The following is an 18,679-nucleotide window of genomic DNA, read 5'->3' as shown; positions in this document are numbered from 1 at the left end:
TTGCAGGGAGGAGGTGGCGCGGGGGTGGGGTGGAAGGAGAAGGAGGATTGGGGGGTCTTTGGTTGTTTTCTTGCAGACACTTCATGACCCAACTAGGTAATTTCACCAGTGCTAGAAGGAAATGGGGCTTGCAAAGAGAAGGAGGAAGAGGAGGAGAAGGAGAAAGAGGAGAAGGAGAAGAGGAGGAGGAGGAGGAGGAGGAGGAGGAGAAGGAGAAAGAGGAGGAGAAGAAGAAGAGGAGGAGGAGGGGGGAGGGGAAGGAGGAATATTTGTAGATCAAGAGGGAGGGAGGGAGGAGAAGAAGGAAGAGAAGGAGGAGAAGGAGGACAGTTGGGTCTTTGGTATTCTCTGAGCTTGGTTGTTTTCTTGCAGACATTTCAGGCCCAAACTAGGTAATTTCATCAGTGTTAGAAGGGAATGGGGTTTGCAGAGAGGAGGAGGACAGTGGGGTCCTTGGTATTCTCTGAGCTTGGTTGTTTTCTTGCATTTCATGATCCAACTAGGTAACTTCATCAGTGATAGGAGGGAGCTGGGTTTGCAATGTGGAGAAGGAGGAGGAGGAAGAGGAGGAGGAGGAGGAGTATGCAATCCTTGGTTCTCTCTGAGCTTGGTTGTTTCTCTTGCAAATGTTTCATTACCCAACTACGTAACCTCATCATTGATAGAAGGGAGGGAGGTTTCAAGGGAGGAAGAGGAGGAGAAGTGTGGGGGTCCTTGGTGTTCTCTCTCCCTCTCTCTCTCTCTCTCTCTCTCCCTCTCTCTCTCTCTCTCTCTCTTGTGTGTGTGTGTGTGTGTGTTTATTTTCTCACCGGCTAAAAAGACTCAACATATGCTTAATTAAGCACAACTTTACCCCACTAACAATGCCAGCTGCAGATCTTCCCAATAGCAGCTCAAACTTTAAAGAAAACGGATCTCTTTCCCCGGAAAAGAGAACATCATCAAAGGACGCATAGTCGGCTGCAAAAAAAAGAAAGAAAATAAAATAAAAATGGAGTTTGAATTTTCCCCCCAGCTCAAGGGAGGGGAGAAGCCTGTTTGTTTTCCCACTCCGCAGATCAAAAGAGGGCTGTGAAATAGGATAATACGAACTCAGGACTCCCCATTGTCAGCCCTGAGAAATTAAGAACCTTGCTCAGATATTATTCCAGGAAATCGCTCGATTGCTGAGCTTATCAATTGGTGCAAATTTGCATGTAGGGAAAAGGGAAGGGTTGGGCTGTTGCCGTTGGGGGTCAGAGAAGGAAAATGCGTCCTTCCACAGTCAAATTCTGACTTTTGGACATCTGGTGGACTAGAACCTTGTTTGGACTCTTTGGCGGTTAACAAAAGAGGTAAAAATCCTGTTAGGAGCAGCGGTGGGGTTTCAGATTATGTTACTGCCGGTTCGCCCCACATGCGCGCACCCAATTTGTGCGTGTGTGCCCCCAGTTCATGCACATGCCTGCCTTCCGTGCATGCCCCTGGCCTTCCGTGCAAGCACTTTGCTCAGACGTGCGCCTTCTGCGCATATGCCCGGCCTCAAAAACTTGCCTAAATAGGATGGCATAGAAATCGCCCACTTGCGATTTCCGCTACCGGTTCGAGCGAACCGGTTGGAACCGGCTGAATACCGCCTCTGATTCGGAGATGTTACTTCTGAAGACACGTTTCCAGGGCAAGTATAAGTTTGGCCAGGAATAGCAAGGAAGATTTAAAAAAACGGGAGAAAGCAAAATACAGGAAGTCCTAGTCTTACGACTGCAATTGAGCCCAAAATTTCTGCCGCTAAGTGAGACCATTGTTAAGGGAGGTTAAGTGAGTTTTGCCCCGTTTTACGACCTTTCTTGTTAAGGAGGCCGTTAAGGCTTACGACCATGCTTTTTAAGGTTGTTAAACTAGTCACACAGTTGTTAAGTGAATTTGGCTTCCCCCCCCATGGACTTCGCTGGTCAGAAGGTCACAAAAGGGGATCAGGGGACCTGTGGCTTGGTGGGTGTGGCATGGCTTAGTGGGCATGGCAGGGGAAGGATACTATAAAATCTCCATTCCCACCCCATTCCAGGGGAAGGTTACTGCAAAATCCCCATTTCCTCCCAATCAGCTGGGACTTGGGAGGCAGAGAATAGATGGGGGCAGGGCCAGTCAGAATTTTTACTATCTGTTCTCCGAACTACTCAGAATGACAGTGATGAGGCTGAGATCAGGGCCATCGGGGAGTGAGGTGCGGACTCCAGAGTGACTATAGTGAGGCAGAGGAACAGGTGGAGCCTGTTCCTAATGCACGCATGAGAAGAGCTGCCAGAAGGCAAGAACAGCTCAAGCAAAGAGGATGACTGGGAGTAGGGCCAAGAGATGATTGGCCCCTCCCATAAGGCTTAAAAGACCAGCAAGAGCGTTTGAGCTTTGCTGGAAAACAACATTGGTAGCTTTGTCTTCTGCTTCATCTTCTGCTTCGTCTACATCTTGCATTTATTTTTGTGACTTCTGAACGTTTGCCAAGAAAGGCCTTTGGCGGTTTGCCTAATTGGTCCAAGATTTGCGATAGGACTGAGGAATTTGTGTTGGGAGGAATTTGTTTTAATTTGAGTTGAACCACGCTGGGAATGAAGTAATTCCCAGCTGTTCGTATAAAGTTTGTTTGTTTTTTCACGGACTGAGTTTCCTACTACCTACTTGGGCCTGGGTCACAACATTCATGTGAAACCATGTGAAATTTCTGTTAAAGTGCATTGAGCTAACGGAAAGAAATAGCCAGTTTGGTATCATGGTGAAGGAAGGCATCAGATTAAAAACCCTGGATTCTAGTCCCACCCTAGGCACAAAGCCAACCTAGAGGGCCTTGGGCCAGTCACTTTATCTCAGCCCTAGGAAGGAGGCAATGACAAGCCACTTTGGAAAAACCTTGCCAAGAAAACCTCAAAGACTCAGAGATTGCCACTGGGACACAACTGAACAGAAGGGGGGGGGAATTGAAAGAAATATGTAGATACTAAAACTTGCCCTCTGATTAATACCCCTTAAACAAAATAACTTCAAGGTGGGATTATTCCTTGCCAAAGTAAGAAAAACTCCTTGCAATGGTTTTTTTTTTTGGGGGGGGGGGTTGAGTGCAGGGTTTTATAACGTGCATTAATTTCCCTTGATCTGAATGTACTTCAGAATGTTGCATCACAATTTCCATTATCCATGGCCAGGACATCTAAGGCAACCTTGAGAAAACCTTTAAAAGGGTAGCCTTTCTCTTCCCAGAATTCCCGGAATTGGAATACTGCATCCAGTTTTGGATGCCACGATGTAAAAAAAAGATGTTGAGATGTTGAGACAAAAGAGTGCAGAGAAGAGCAATGAAGGTGATTAGGGGACTCAAGGCTCAAACATATGAAGAATGGTTGCAGGAACTGGGTATGTCTAGTTTAATGAAAAGAAGGACTAGGGGAGACATGATAGCAGTCTTCCAATATCTCAGGGGCTGCCCCAAAGAAGAGGGAGTCAAGCTATTCTCCAAAACACCTGAGGGCAGAACAAGAAGCAATGGGTAGAAACTAACCAAGGAGAAAAGCAACCTGCAACTAAGGAGAAATTTCCAGAAAGTGAGAAAAATTGATCAGTGAAACTACTTGCCTCCAGAAGTTGTGAATGCTCCAACACTGGAAGTTTATAAGAAGAGATGGGACAACCATTTATCTGAAATAGTATAGGGTTTCCTGCCTAAGCAGGGGGTTGGACTAAAAGACCTCCAAGGTCCCTTCCTACTCTGTTATTCTATTCTATTCTATTCTATTCTATTCTATTCTATTCTATTCTATTCTATTCTATTCTATTCTAATTCCCCATTCAATATGATCATGACTAACAACTCTGGGAGTTGAAGTCTAGAACATGTTGAGATTGGAGAAGACCAGTTTAAACAATCCCATTCAGGCAAAAATCCAATTATTGCTTGGATGGAAGAATTGATCTGATAACGGATGGAGATTTTGAAGTCTCTGTGTCCTACAAGAACCAGGCTTCTCTGGTGCTTTGTACTTCCAATAGCTGAAAGATGCTAACTTCACCCAAGAAGTTAGTGGCGCAACAGGCTAATGCAGCCTATTATTAACAGCAACTGTTTGCAATATTGCAGGTTCAAGTCCCACCAGGCCCAAGGTTGACTCAGCCTTCCATCCTTTATAAGGTAGGTAAAATGAGGACCCAGATTGTTGGGGGGCAATAAGTTGACTTTGTATATAGTATACAAATGGATGAAGACTATTGCTTGACATAGTGTAAGCCGCCCTGAGTCTTCGGAGAAGGGCGGGATATAAATGCAAAAAAAATAAATAATAATACTTGCCTACAAAAAGTATTCCAGAATAAGTTGTGCAATTCTGATGACCCGCCAAGACATGCATGGAGATGGTGCTCTTTTCTTCCAATGTCTAGGTCAACAGCCATGGGTTCTGTGGGAGGAGACCACCACTTCAAGGAGGGAAGTCCAGTGGTGACACCTGAAGGGAACATCGTGATGAGCTTTAGTTTTGACAGCTACCAGCTGGAAGAAGAAGAGCTTCAGGAGAAGACAGGCCATACCAAAGGAGTCCTCACGTTCATGGAACCAGGTAAGAGTTGAAGAGATGACTTGGGACTCTCCAGATGTAGCTCCCATGGAGAATGGTGCTTTTTTGAGATAGCAACTAAACATCCTTCCAGGTTTTTATATTTTGTGATTCCCTTCTCTTACATGGCCATGTCTATCTATCTCCAGCTGAAGGACCTATGGATGCACTCAGTGGTGGAATGCAATTTTTTTTACTACTGGTTCTGTGGCCGTGGCTTGGTGGGCATGGTGTGGCTTGGTGGGCGTGGCAGGAGAAGGATACTGCAAAATCTCCATTCCCTCCCCACTCTTGTGGGAAGGATACTGCAAAATCCCCATTCCCTCCCCGCTCTGGGGCCAGCCAGAGGTGGTATTGGCCGGTTCCCCTAACTACTCAAATTTTCTGCTACCAGTTCTTCAGACCTTGTCAGAACCTGCTGAATTTCACCCCTGGATGGATTTCTGTTTGAGTTTCCAGGGTGATTCTCATTCAACCTGGCTTCCATGTTCATAAAGGTCTCTTAATGACCATTGAGCTTCTCACGTTCAATGGATGGTTTTGGGTCTCCTCTGGTTTGTTCTGGGGAAAATCCTTTTCATTTTCTTTACCCGCTTGCCTTTGGTTAGAGCTCTGGTGACGGTTGGGATGACGGGTTTGAAAAGTATAGGATTGCATTGACTGGTGATGTTTGTGAACCTGATCCTGAGCTTTGTGACCAATCCTCAAACTGACGATCTTTGCAGGTCGGTAGAGCAAAAGAAAATTGAAGGAAGAACATAACGGCGGTCGTAGTGTCAGACCGTTCAGCGCTTACACCTCTAAGTAGATACGATCCTTGGCTCCATTTATTGAGAAAAGTATAATTTTCTTAGAAGTCAAGTGGTTATTGCTGTAATGCATACATTACTGAGAATCGCATGCAAAAACCCCTAAGTTCAACTTTTTCCTCCCCGAACTGCCTCCCGTCATTGACCGTCCCATCCCATGACCAATCAGGTTCAAGCAAGATGTTTTCAGAAGGGTCACTTCAAGCACAGGTTGGTAGGCAGCTGCCACCTTCTCCCAGCTGGATGACCTTGAGGCAGCTTCTCAGGGAGATATCGAAGTTACTTTCGCTTTCCCCCAAACATCCCCCTTCTCATCCCGTCCTCCCCAGAATTTATGGTAGACTTTCACTGCATGGTAAGCACGAGCTGGCAGCTGACACTTAGTTTCACTTAGCGGCTGCTTCATTTAACTTATTACCTTTCTCTCTTTTTTTTTTCCCCGGGCTTAGTCTGTGAAAACCCTGAGCCTCAAGATCGTTACCATGGAATCTACTTCGCTATGCTTCTAGCGGGTGTTGGTTTTCTTTTGCCTTACAACAGTTTTATCACTGATGTTGATTACCTTCATCACAAATACCCAGGTAGGTGTCTTTTTCCGTATTCCAAAGTTCTTTCCAAACATTTGAAAGTTTTTGTGGAGCTCTTTTATGGAATGAAAGCTACTAAGTCTGCACTACTATTAGTCTTCTCATCGTTCCTATCACCCATCTCCTCCCACTTACGACTGTATGACTGTAACCTTGTTGCTGGTATCCTTTTTATATTGATTGTTTCCTAGTATGATTCGATTGCTTATTTGTACCCTATGACTATCATTAACTGTTGTACCTTATGATTCTTGATGAAGGTATCTTTTCTTTTATGTACACTGAGAGCATCTGCACCAAGACAAATCCCTTGTGTGTCCAATTACCCTTGGCTAATAAAAAAATTCTATTCCATTCTACTATTCTATTCTATTCTATTCTGTTCTATTCTATTCTATTCTATTCTATTCTATTCAGTAGGCATCATAACTGATTCTCTACATACATTGATAGCACAACTTGCTATGAGTTGAAGGTTGTGCCTTTCGGGTTCCAACTTTCTCATCAGCTTTGGCTAGCATGGTTAGTGGTAAAGGGTTTGTGGTCCAAAACACAGATTTAGGGATTGAAAGACTCTAAAGCAAGGTGTCCATCCTTGCCACCGGTAGACTTCAACTCCCAGAATTCCCTAGCCAGTATGGAATTCTGGGCGTTGAAGTCCACAAGTTTTCAGCGTTGGACATCACTTCTCTAGAGAATAGAATAGAATAGAATAGAATAGAATAGAATAGAATAGAATAGAATAGAATAGAATAGAATAGAATAGAATAGAATAGAATTTTTTATTGGCTAAGTGTGATTGGACACACAAGGATTTTGTCTTGGTGCAGATGCTCTCAGCATACATAAAAAGACAAGATACCGTCATCAAGGTACAACACTTACAACACTTAATGATAGTCATAGGGTACAAATTTAACACTTAAAGATACAACACAATGATAGTCATAGGCTACAAATAAGCAATCAGGAAACAATAGAGATATGTTTTTGGTTGCAAAGTCCCACTTGTTCAACTGAACTGGGCTTGAAATGCCTCTTAACCCAAGATAGTATGAATATATTAATCCGTAACAAAATCAACTTATTATTGAATTATTGAGAAAGCATCTTGCTCTTTTTCCTCTTCATAAGTTTCCAGTTTTTGTTGAACCTGCCCAAGGAACTCCAAAGATCTTCACTGCATACTTTTCCTTTCCTTCTTATTTTTTTTTTTAATTAAATTTATATGCCTACCTCTGTTTCTCCTTTTTTTTTCCATCTGTTTACACCTCCCACCAAGCTGGATTGTGAATTTTCTTGCCTTTGGAATAGCATCTTGTATGAACTCCGATCAATTCAGCAACACCCTTGTGAAGCAAGGCCCTGGTTTAACATGATGCATGAACCAAGATGTTGTGTCTTTCTGCAGGGACTTCAATTGTGTTTGACATGAGCCTGACCTACATTTTAGTAGCCTTGGTTGCGGTCATTCTCAACAACGTCCTGGTCGAAATGTTGAGTCTTCACACCAGGATCACTGTGGGTATGTTCAGAATTCTTTGGTCTTCTCCATCTCACTTCCTGGTTTCTGCTCTTCACCAGGAAAGTTGTAGCCAGTGATAGAAGGTTTAGAACCTTCTATATGTCTTCTCTTCTCCATGTCTTCCTCCAAAGTTTCAGTCAGAAATTCCAGAAGGAAACCATAGAGATGAATATTAACGATAAAGGCAAAGGTTCCCCTTGCACATGTGTGCTAGTCGTTCCCAACTCTAGGGGGCACTGCTCATCTCCGTTTCAAAGCTGAAGAGTCAGCGCTGATCATGTGGCTGGCATGACTAAACGCCAAAGGCGCACGAAAGGCTGTTCCCTTCCCACCAAAGGTGGTCCTTATTTTTCTACTTGCATTTTTTATGTGCTTTCGGACTGCTAGGTTGGCAGAACCCCGGACAAGTAACGGGAGCTCACCCTGTTACACAGCACTAGGGATTCGAACCGTTGAACTGCTGATCTTTCGATCTTTCGATCAACAAGCTCAGCGTCTTAGCAACTCAGCCACCGTGTCCCTATGAACTGAATATATAAATATATATAGTATATAACCTGAATATTACTTACTCAATGATCTCCATGCTGGAGAATTTATATGCTGAAAGATAAAACATCTGGAATTTGTAGCATACTTGTCTTTCTAGCATGGCATGCTTCTTTTGTTCATTTCAGGGTATCTCTTTGCTTTGGGCCCTCTTCTCTTTGTGAGCATCTGTGATGTCTGGCTTGATCTCTTCTCCCAGCGCCAAGCTTATGCGGTCAATCTCATGGCAGTGGGCGTGGTGGCCTTTGGTTGCACAGGTATGCGTGGGAACGGGAGCAGAAATTTTCCCAGCCAGTCTTGGAACAAGGGTGTCCTTGGTTGAAACTCACCAATGAATGACGTCATCATTCTTGACCAAAAAGGAACCAGGGAGGTGGTGGAGAAGAAGTCCCTGATGAAAGATGACATCTAATCATTCAAAATCTAGTACTTAGATGTCATAACTCTCCTTCTCTTTTGCTTGCTCAACTCTCTCTCCCCTTTTAAGTGCAGCAATCCAGTTTCTATGGTTACACCGGGATGCTGCCAAAGCGGTACACTCAAGGAGTGATGACGGGAGAAAGTGAGTATTAGCTTAATACTGTTCACTGAAGTCTGAAGGGTAGGTAGCAAGAGACCTTGATCTGTCTCTTCAATAATTTATTCTCATTTCTGGGAATTCTGCCTTTAAAAATAGGGACATTCATCCCATTGTCCCAAAGGCAACTGGACTTTCTGGTTTTTCTTTGAAGACGTTTCGTTTCTCATCCAAGAAGCTTCTCCAGAGCTTCAGAGGTGAAGAAGTTTCTTGGATGAGATATTTGAGATATTTGGGGTACCAGGAAGATCTCTTGACCTCTTGTGAAGGAAGCCAAGCCTTCGCAAACTCTACTAATGCCATTGTCCATAGGGTGTGGCCTTAGTGCTAACACCCAAACTCAACTCCATCTCTTCCTTCCAGGCACTGCTGGAGTCATCATCTCCTTAAGTCGCATCTTCACCAAGCTTCTTCTGTCTGATGAGAAGGAGAACACCATGATCTTCTTCTGCATCTCCATTGGACTGGAGCTCTCTTGCTTCCTCCTCCACCTCTTGGTGAAACGAACCTACTTTGTCAGGTATCACACCTCCCGATCCCAGAACGGGGCCTCCGAGTTTAAAGGGTCGATGGACAACGGCACCGGATACAGAGTCCACCATGACGTCACAGCAGAAGACATCCGATTTGTAAGTTGTGGCCAGAAATGCTTTGTGTTCTTTCTTGGGTTTTACATTTCTGAGACAGTTTTCACTAAACTCCTGGGCATCTTTTGGAAATATTAGGGTTATAGTTTTGAGAATTGGTTCCTTACTTGACATTTTGGGAGGATGGATCTAAAATAGTATGAATAGAGATGGCTTATGTGCCCCTCCAAGATCACTTTGATCAAATATGACAGCAAAAGTAACATAATATTCCTTTCTTCTCTCTTTTCCTTCCTTTCCTTCCTCCATTCCTCCGTTCCTCTCTTCTTTTCCTTGCTTTCTTTTCTCTTTTCCTTCCTTCTCTCTTTCCTTTCTTCCTCCCTCCCTCCTTCTCCTTGCTTTTCTTCCTTTCTTCCCTTCCTCCTTTCCTTCCTTCTTCCCTTCTTTTACTTGCTTTCTTTTCTCTTTTCCTTCCTTCTCTCTTTCCTTCCTCCCTTCCTCCCTTCTTTTCCTTGCTTTCTTTTCTCTTTTCCTTCCTTCTCTCTTTCCTTTCTTCTTCCTTCCCTCCCGCTCCTTGCTTTCCTTCCTTCCCTTCCTCCTTCCCTTCCTTCTTCCCTTCTTTTCCTTGCTTTCTTTTCTCTTTTCCTTCCTTCTTTCCTTCCTCCTTCCTCCTTCTTTTCCTTGCTTTCTCTTTCCTTCCTTCTCTTTCCTTTCTTCTTCCTTCCCTCCCGCTCCTTGCTTTCCTTCCTTCCCTTCCTCCTTCCCTTCCTTCTTCCCTTCTTTTCCTTGCTTTCTTTTCTCTTTTCCTTCCTTCTTTCTTTCTTTCCTTCCTCCCTCCCTCTCTCCCCCTCCCTCCCTCCCTCCCTTCCTTCCTTCCATCACTGCTGGAAAATCTCACCCCTCCCAGCATCACAGTTAACAATAAAACATAAAACAAGATGCAATTGCACAAATATTGAAAAGTAAGCCTGCATAAAGATTGGAAATCCAGTATTTTAGGATTGGTTGAAGGAGAGAAATGGCAACCTCTTCTGGTGGACGAAGTTAATTCAAATGAGTCCACGCTGACAAACTCCACTTTCGAAGTGGCAGGGAAGACGAACATAGAACCTAAGATACACGTTAGACGTGATCGGAGGGCTTTATGGTTCTTTGGGGGATTTCGGCCTCTCCTTTTGCACAAGAGATGGTTCTCCGAGGAATGAATCAACAAAAGAACGACCAGTTTGGTGTCCTGGTTAAAAGGTTGAGTGCAATTAAGGAGACGTGGATTCAAATCCACTTTCAGCTGCTGGTCCTTCTTTCTGCCCAGCTCACCTTCACAAGGTTGGGTTTATTTATTTATTTATTTATTTATTTATTTATTTATTTATTTATTTATTTATTTAGTCACAACAATATATGTAGGAATCATACAAAAGATTATATAGTATATAAACATATATGGGTAAATATAAGGAGGTATAAGCATATATATATAGGAAGAAGAAAAGAAAAACAATAGGACAGGAACGGTAGGCACGTTTGTGCGCTTATGCACGCCCCTTATGGTCCTCTTAGGAATGGGGTGAGGTCAATAGTAGAAAGTTTTTGGTTAAAGCTTTTAGGATTATGGGAAGAGACCACAGAGTCAGGTAAAGTATTCCAAGCACTGATGATTCTGTTACAGAAGTCATATTTTCTGCAATCTAGATTAAAGCGGTTGACATTAAATTTAAATCTATTAGTTGCTCTAGTATTATTGCAATTAAAGCTGAAGTAGTCTTTAACCGGAAGGACATTACAATAGATGATTCTGTGAGTTAAGCTTAGGTCTTGTCGAAGGCAACGGAGTTCCAAGTTTTCTAAGCCTAGGATTTCGAGTCTGGTGGGAATGGGTTGCAGAGAAAAATGAGAAGCCACGTAGATCATTTGAGCTCCCAGAGATATGACTGAACGATTGGATGAATGAATGAATGAATGAATGAATCTACCTGTGCCAGGAGAGATTCACTCAGAATTGGCAGGTTGGCTAAAATGATTGAAGAGACCCTCCATGTTAAAAGCAGTGTACCTCCAACTATTACATCATCATCATCTTCATCGCAACCTCCTCCTCATCCATTGAGCTGTGCTGGGGGTTCTTGGCAGTTGACTTTGGTGGTTGCTATTTCTCTGTCCTTTCGCTCCAAGGAGAATCGGCTGCCCAGACAAAATGCGTCTCCTCCCGACACCTTTGGAGATGCAGGTGAGCTGGCTGGCAGTGGCACCTATGTTAGATTTGACGTCCCTCAACCTGAAATAAAAAGAAGTTGGCCGAGCTTAAGAGGTAACTATATCAGAGCCTCAAGGGGAAAGGCCAAAGATTGATGTTGAAAGCATATTTTTGTACATTTGGTTCCCTTTTTTTTTTTTTTTACAATTATTAGGGGCAGGAAAGGAGGAAAAGAGGGAGAGAGGGATGGAGGAAGGAAGGAAAAATAAGAAAAGAAAAAGGAAGGAAGAAGGAAAAGTGAAGAGAGAAAGAGAAAGAAGAAGAAAGAAGAAAGAAAGAGGAAGAAGGGAAAGAAGAAAGGAAGGAAGGAAGGAAGAAGGGAGAAAGAAAGAAAAAGGAGAAAGAAAGAAAGAAAGAAAGAAGAAAAAGAAGGAAAGAAAGAAGAAAGAAAGAAAAGGAAGGAAGAAGGAAAAGTGAAGAGAGAAAGAGAAAGAAGAAGAAAGAAGAAAGAAAGAGGAAGAAGGGAAAGAAGAAAGGAAGGAAGGAAGGAAGAAGGGGAGAAAGAAAGAAAAAAGGAGAAAGAAAGAAAGAAAGAAAGAAGAAAAAGAAGAAAGAAGGAAAGAAAGAAGAAAGAAAAGAGAAAAGAGAAAAGAGAAAAAAAGAGAAAATGAAGGGAGGGGGAGGGAGAGGAAGAAAGAAGAAAGAAAGAAAGAAAGAAAGAAAGAAAGAAAGAAAGAAAGAAAGAAAGAAAGAGAAAGAAAGAAGAAAGAAAAAGAGAAAAAGAAGGAAAGAGAAAAAAAGAAGAAAGAAAGAAAGAAAAAAGAGAAAGAAACAAATGAAGGAAGGGGGAGGAAGGGAGGAAGAAAGAAAGAAGGAAGGAAGGAAGGAAAGATTGATTGATTGATTTCCAATCTTCCTTTTCGGCAATTATACATACTACCCCTCTCTCTGAAATTATATCACAACTCCCTTCTTTCCACACCTATTCTAATCTAGGTCACCTACCTGATTTCTGACAAAGGTGACAAGCCAGGATGAAAAACATTTTTCATGGCCTTTTAACCGCCTTGTTTCTCTGGATTCCGACAGACATGATGCTCCATCGCTATGTCGTCTCTCGCCTGATCTGGACCTACATGCTGTCCATCGCCGTGACTTACCTCATCACGCTGTGCCTCTTCCCTGGGCTGGAATCAGAGATCCGGAACTGCACCTTGGGGGAATGGCTGCCCATCCTCATCATGGCCGTCTTCAACCTTTCTGATTTTGTGGGCAAGGTAACCAACCCTCTTGGCCAGGGTCCTCGAGCAGAATGGCTCGATGAGCCGAGCACCTCTTGGCAGGAGGAGAACCCCAAATCTGCAGTGTGGGGGGGGAGGGTCACAGGTGCCATCCATCCGAGATCTGGGATATGTACCCTTTGCCAAAGGGTTTTCTGATGGGGTCACAGGGCGAGCAGAGATGAAGCAAGCAGGAGGTCAGATCAAAGGGGGGGGACGATGACAAGAATCTCTTTGATGTGTCCTCCTCTCGCCTGGTGTCTCTGACCCTCGTTTTTCTCTCCACCCCACCCCGAGTTTCGGCTTGCGTTCGGAGCAGAAATCCAAGCTGTTCTCTTTGAAACTAGGAAAAAAAAGTTGCTTGAAAATAGATCGATGGCCGCTTCTAAAGTTGGCAGGTTCAGAAGTTTCCACTAATAAATCCCAGGCGGGGTTCTTAACCTCTGCCTGTGTTTGACAGGGACAGAGAATCCCGTGTCCTCCGGTTAAACAAGCCTCCCCTCCAGGGGTGGGCTTCAAAATTTTTAGCAAGGGGTTCTCTGCCCGGTTGCTGAGTGGGTGTGGCCATGGTAAGCCTGGCCTAGTCTGCCTCGTGCACCACAGCGGGGGGGGGGGGCATTTTTGCCCTCCCCGGGCTCCAAAGGCTTTCCTTGAGCCTCTGGGAGGGCAAAAACGGTCTCCCCAGTCTCCGGAGGCCCTCTGGAGGCTGGAAACGGGCCCATTTCTGGCCTTACTAAACTTCCAATAGGCCCATTTTTCGCCTACCCCAAGCCTCTGCACACACCCCTCACTTACTTGTGTTCAAAACGGGCCGCGTGGGGACTCCTGGGAGGGGCGGTCCAGGGTGGGCAGGGCCACCCAGAAGTGGGATTTGGGGGTTCTCCGAACTGAACAGAACCTTAGCGGGAGGTTCTCCCAAGCCCCCAGCAGCTCATCCCCGCTCCCCGCCCTGTGGCAATCTATCTGTGAACCCCGGACATTTAGCTTTGCCTTCGTGTAGGAGAAAGGCCCCCGCTATCTAAAACAGATCCAGGAAGTCTCTCAACGTTTCTCTTGTGGATTCCGCAGATTCGTAAGAATCCAGTTCTCCTTTTTGTCTTTCCGCATTTCCCAGATTTTGGCGGCGTTGCCTTATGACTGGAGGGGAGCCCACCTCCTTCTCTGCTCCTGCCTGCGAGTGGTCTTCATCCCTCTGTTTATCCTTTGCATCTACCCCAACGGGAAGCCCACCTTTAGCCACCCGGCCTGGCCCTGCATCTTCTCGCTCCTGATGGGCATCAGCAATGGCTACTTTGGCAGCGTCCCTATGATCCTGGCGGCCGGGAAAGTGAGCCCCGAGCAACGAGAATTGGCAGGTTAGTTAAAGCAACTGTTTTGCATGCCTCCCCCCTTCCCACCAAGAATTGTGAGACGCTGTTGTTGGAAAAGAAGTCCGGAAAAGAAGTTTTTAGATCAGAGGGAACAATGTTGGCACGGGGCCACTTAATTAATTTTTTCAGTAGAACAAGTACCGTGTAGAGCAGGCCTTCTCAACTTCAAGACGTCTGGACTTCCAACTCCCAGAATTCCCCAGCCAGCATAGGGAATTCTGGGCATTGAAATCTGCCCACCTTAAAGATTCCTAAGTTGAGAACTACTGTTGTAGAGAATCTCTATCTTGCTATCATCTCTCTCATTCTTTATATTATCTTTCTCATTTTCTATATCTATTATCTCTTTCTTGGATTCTCTGTATCTACCTATCATCTATTATCTTTCTCTGCAACTAGCATCTATCTATCTAGCATCTATCTATCTATCTATCTATCTATCTATCTATCTATCTATCTATCTATCTATCTATCTATCTATCTATCTCCATAATTATCTAATCTATCATCTATCTCCATAATTGATCTATCTATCTATCTATCTATCTATCTATCTATCTATCTATCTATCTATCTATCATCTATCTATCTATCTATCATCTATTTATCTATCTATCTCTAATCTCCATAATTGTCTGTCTGTCTGTCTATCTATCTATCTATCTATCTATCTATCTATCTATCTATCTATCTATCTATCTATCTATCTATCTATCTATCTGTCGCTATCTCCATAATTATCTATCATCTATATCCATTATATATATATATATATATATATATATATATATATATATATATATATATATATATATATATCTCATTCGTCATCTTCAGGCTTCAGCCTGCTTCTGGGAGCACGGCTGAAGCCTGAAGATGACGAATGAGACTTCGTCAAACGCCGCCAAGACACTTCCAATTTTACACGGAGAAAACCCAACAACCAAAGACCTATATACAAACACCGTGAAAACCTCAGAAAAACAAATATATATATATATATATATATATATATATATATATATATATATATATATATATATATATATATATATATATATATATATATATATATATATATATATATATATATATATATATATCCATAATTAATTTTCTTCGGCAGAAAAAAACAACCTCTGATGATCACGTGGCTCAGTTGAGCATGGGGTGGCGGGGAGGGATCTTTGCTACCGGTTCTCCGAATCACCCGCCGCCATTGTTACCGGATCGGGCGATCCGGTCCAAACCAGGAGCATTTTACCCATTTGGTACCTTTCCCAACGAATCCATCCCGATGTGTGAACAGAGCACGGTCCTTCTGGTAGAACTCATCTTTGACTAGAGCAACCTGAACTGCCTGGGCTACATCAGTAGACGGCTTTGCGTGAGCTACCTTCCAGGAGGGACCTGTGGATCCCTTTCCTATGTAACCTTCTCCTCTCCGTTTCTCACTCCCAGGTAACACCATGACGGTGTCCTACATGACAGGGCTGACCTTGGGCTCCGTGGTAGCCTACTCTGCCTACAGCCTGACCAGCAGTTCTCCAGGTTCCTGTCTCTACCCAAGGAACTACACTGCCTCGGTCCTAGAGGGGAACTGACCAGTACTATCAGTGGAGCACTGACGTCTAGGCCCGGCCAGGCAAGATGGCGGGATAGGGGGAAGAGAGCCTGTGACTCAATGCCCCCTTGCGGGCACAGCCCTAGATCCTTCGGGATCCGCATGGAAAACATCCAAGCCACATCTTTACCCAATGACCATGTGTAGGATACCCATACCCATACTCGCGTGGGTATGACCCCATGTGGCTATTCTTCTGCGCAGGTTGCGCCGTTCCTGTTCGTTCCCGCCAGATTTGAGCAGGATGTTTCTTTTCTCCAGTGGATTGTTACGTGTCCTCTACAATTATCTCTAGCAGCACCTCAAATCCATCGGTCAGAATAGCATCTTGCCCATGTCACGAAGGAGGCGTCCTTTCGCTGTCTCTTGCTTATTTTTTAATTTCTTTTTAAAGACAGCTGCTCGATCAACATTTGGAAGACCGACGTTCGTCTCCTGCGAAAAGGTGAATTCCCAGACAGGCTGGGGTAGAGGGATTTTTGCACGGGGGTGCTGGGGTTTTAGGGCGCAAAGGAGAAAAAAAGGGTGAAAAACGATTTGGAGGTTGAATCACGGCAACCGGACTTATTTTCCTTTGTTCGTTTGAGAGGTTCCGCCGCTCCTCCAAGCAGCTGTATCAGTCGTAGCAAGTTACAGGTAGTCCTTGAATTATGACCTCAATGGAGCCCGACAGTTCCGTCCCTAAGCGAGACTTTTGTTGAGCAAATTTTGCCCCGTTTTACAAACCTTTCTTGCCGCGGTTGTTAAGTGAATCGTGGCCGTGGGTAACCCGCTTGTTAAGTCAATCTGGCTTCCCCATTGACTTTCCTCGACAGGAGGTCGCAAAAGGGGATCACGTGACCCTGGGATACTGCAACGGTCATAAATACGAGTCAGTTGCTGAGCATCTGAATTTCGATCATGTGACCATAGTAACAATGGACATAAGTGTGAAAAACGGTCGTAAGTCACTTTTTTTCAGTGCTGTTGTAGCTACGAATGGTCCGTAAATGAACTATTGCAGGGGGTCTCCAACCTTGGCCAACCTTGTGGACTTCAACTTCCAGAATTCCTCAGCCAGTAAATCAAGGACTACCTGTAATGCATTTTTCCTTTGGTGGAGCTACAACTAACGCAACCTCCCATACCAAGTCCCTTCAACCAGGGCTTCTTAGATGAAAATCCAAATTACAGGCGGAAATTCTTGTTTTTGCAGGGAAAGAACCCAAAAGCAGGTATAGGAGAGGCTTTTGCTACAATACTCCACTCTTAATATTTAAAATACGACCCGTTTTAATTCTTCTTCCAATTAAAAAGAGAAAGGGAGATACGATAGTAGTACCTGTGAGAGGGATCTTGGAGTCCTAGTGGACAACCATTTAGATATAAGCCAGCCGTGTGCAGCAGTTGCCAAAAAAGCCAACACAGTTCTGGGCTGCATAAACAGAGGGATAGAATCAAGATCACGTGAAGTGTTAATACCACTTTATAATGCCTTGGTAAGGCCACATTTGGAATATTGCATTCAGTTTTGGTCGCCACGATGTAAAAAAGATGTTGAGACTCTGGAAAGAGTACAGAGAAGAGCAACAAAGATGATTAGGGGACTGGAGGCCAAAACATATGAAGAACGGTTGCAGGAACTGGGTATATCTAGTTTAGTGAAAAAAAGGACTAGGGGAGACATGATAGCAGTGTTCCAATATCTCAGGGGCTGCCCCAAAGAAGAGGGAGTCAAGCTATTCTCCAAAGCACCTGAGGGTAGAACAAGAAGCAATGGGTGGAAACTGATCAAGGAGAGAAGAAACTTAGAACTAAGGAGAAATTTCCTGACAGGACAATTAACCAGTGGAACAACTTGCCTGCAGAAGTTGCGAATGCTCCAACATTGGAAGTTTTTAAGAAAATGTTGGATAACCATTTGTCTGAAATGGTGTAGGGTTTCCTGCCTGGGCAGGGGGTTGGGCTAGAAGACCTCCAAGGTCCCTTCCAACTCTGTTATTATTATTATTAATACCTCCTGCATAAATAACAGATGCAGGAGAGGATTTTCAACTCTCTTAAGTTTATCCATGGGACATTCACGGAGGAGATCCTACGTATATCTCATAAAATATGTTGAAAAAGCAGCAGCTACGTTGTGTCGGCTAACCTAAGAAGCTAAGAGCCACATTGTACGAAACCAAAGACCAAGAAACCGTGTTTTAAGGCTGTTCTTGCCATATATTTTGTGGTTTGTTTCCCATTTCTGTGTTGTCCACGTAAATTGGAGGAGTGGAATTCTACAGCACGGGCAATAAGATTGGTAGTTTTACATTTTTGCAATTATTATATTTTTTTTTAAAAAAAGTTGTCACTATGGCAATCACCGTTTCAGCAAAATCAGCTTGCCTTAAGCGAAGGACCTTGAAAGATCTTTGATGGAACTTGTTGCTTTGTATCTTCCCCTAACCCAGGGGGTCTGCAAACTTGGCTCTTTTAAGACTTGTGGACTTCAACTCCCAGAGTTCCTCAGCAAAGCAAAGCTGGCTGAGGAACTCTGGGAGTTGAAGTCCACAAGTCTTAAAAAGAGCCAAGTTTGCAGACCCCTGCCCTAACCAGATATCCCCACCCAGGTCCAAATGTATTTGGGGAAGAGAATATTTGTAGCTCAGGGTTCAACGGTGGGGTCCTTGGGACTCACTATTCAGCTGTGTTCCTCCCACCTTCTACTTCCACCTGGGTTGAAACATTCTGCTCAAATTCCTCCCACATCATCTTTTAAAGACCCCATAATCCCTTGCGGGGTGGAGTCTGGGGAACTGAATGGAGCCAGCAGAGCATTTTTCAATGGCCGGATGCCCTTCCTGTCGCCGATGCGGAGTTTTGTTCAGCAGATATATTCTCAGTGTGCCCAGAGAGAGAGAAATATCTGCCTCTACCTAGGATCGAACTCTCACAACCTCTTAATTGTGAGGCGAGAGTGCCACCTCTAGGCCACTGCATCACTCCACTCAAATTCCTCCCTGAAGGACAGAAATT

At 44.1% G+C, this 18,679-nt stretch overlaps 1 protein-coding gene across 1 annotated transcript in view; it reads left to right on the top strand.

Annotated features, from left to right (window-relative positions):
- SLC29A4 (solute carrier family 29 member 4) overlaps positions 1 to 18,107 on the top strand; it is a 19,354-nt gene extending 1,247 nt beyond the window's left edge. The window contains exons 2-11 of the mRNA XM_058157387.1: positions 4,405 to 4,580; positions 5,836 to 5,967; positions 7,385 to 7,498; positions 8,176 to 8,304; positions 8,535 to 8,609; positions 8,988 to 9,253; positions 11,384 to 11,519; positions 12,495 to 12,682; positions 13,800 to 14,040; positions 15,517 to 18,107. Coding sequence (XP_058013370.1) covers positions 4,415 to 4,580; positions 5,836 to 5,967; positions 7,385 to 7,498; positions 8,176 to 8,304; positions 8,535 to 8,609; positions 8,988 to 9,253; positions 11,384 to 11,519; positions 12,495 to 12,682; positions 13,800 to 14,040; positions 15,517 to 15,659 — 1,590 coding nt within the window. The 5' untranslated portion in view covers positions 4,405 to 4,414 and the 3' untranslated portion in view covers positions 15,660 to 18,107. The remainder of the gene's footprint in view (positions 1 to 4,404; positions 4,581 to 5,835; positions 5,968 to 7,384; positions 7,499 to 8,175; positions 8,305 to 8,534; positions 8,610 to 8,987; positions 9,254 to 11,383; positions 11,520 to 12,494; positions 12,683 to 13,799; positions 14,041 to 15,516) is intronic.
- Positions 18,108 to 18,679: the final 572 nt, after the last annotated feature.

This window comes from Ahaetulla prasina, chromosome 14 (assembly GCF_028640845.1).
Source record: "Ahaetulla prasina isolate Xishuangbanna chromosome 14, ASM2864084v1, whole genome shotgun sequence".
Taxonomy (NCBI): Eukaryota; Metazoa; Chordata; class Lepidosauria; order Squamata; family Colubridae; genus Ahaetulla; species Ahaetulla prasina.
This window is presented reverse-complemented; position numbering and strand designations above follow the sequence as displayed.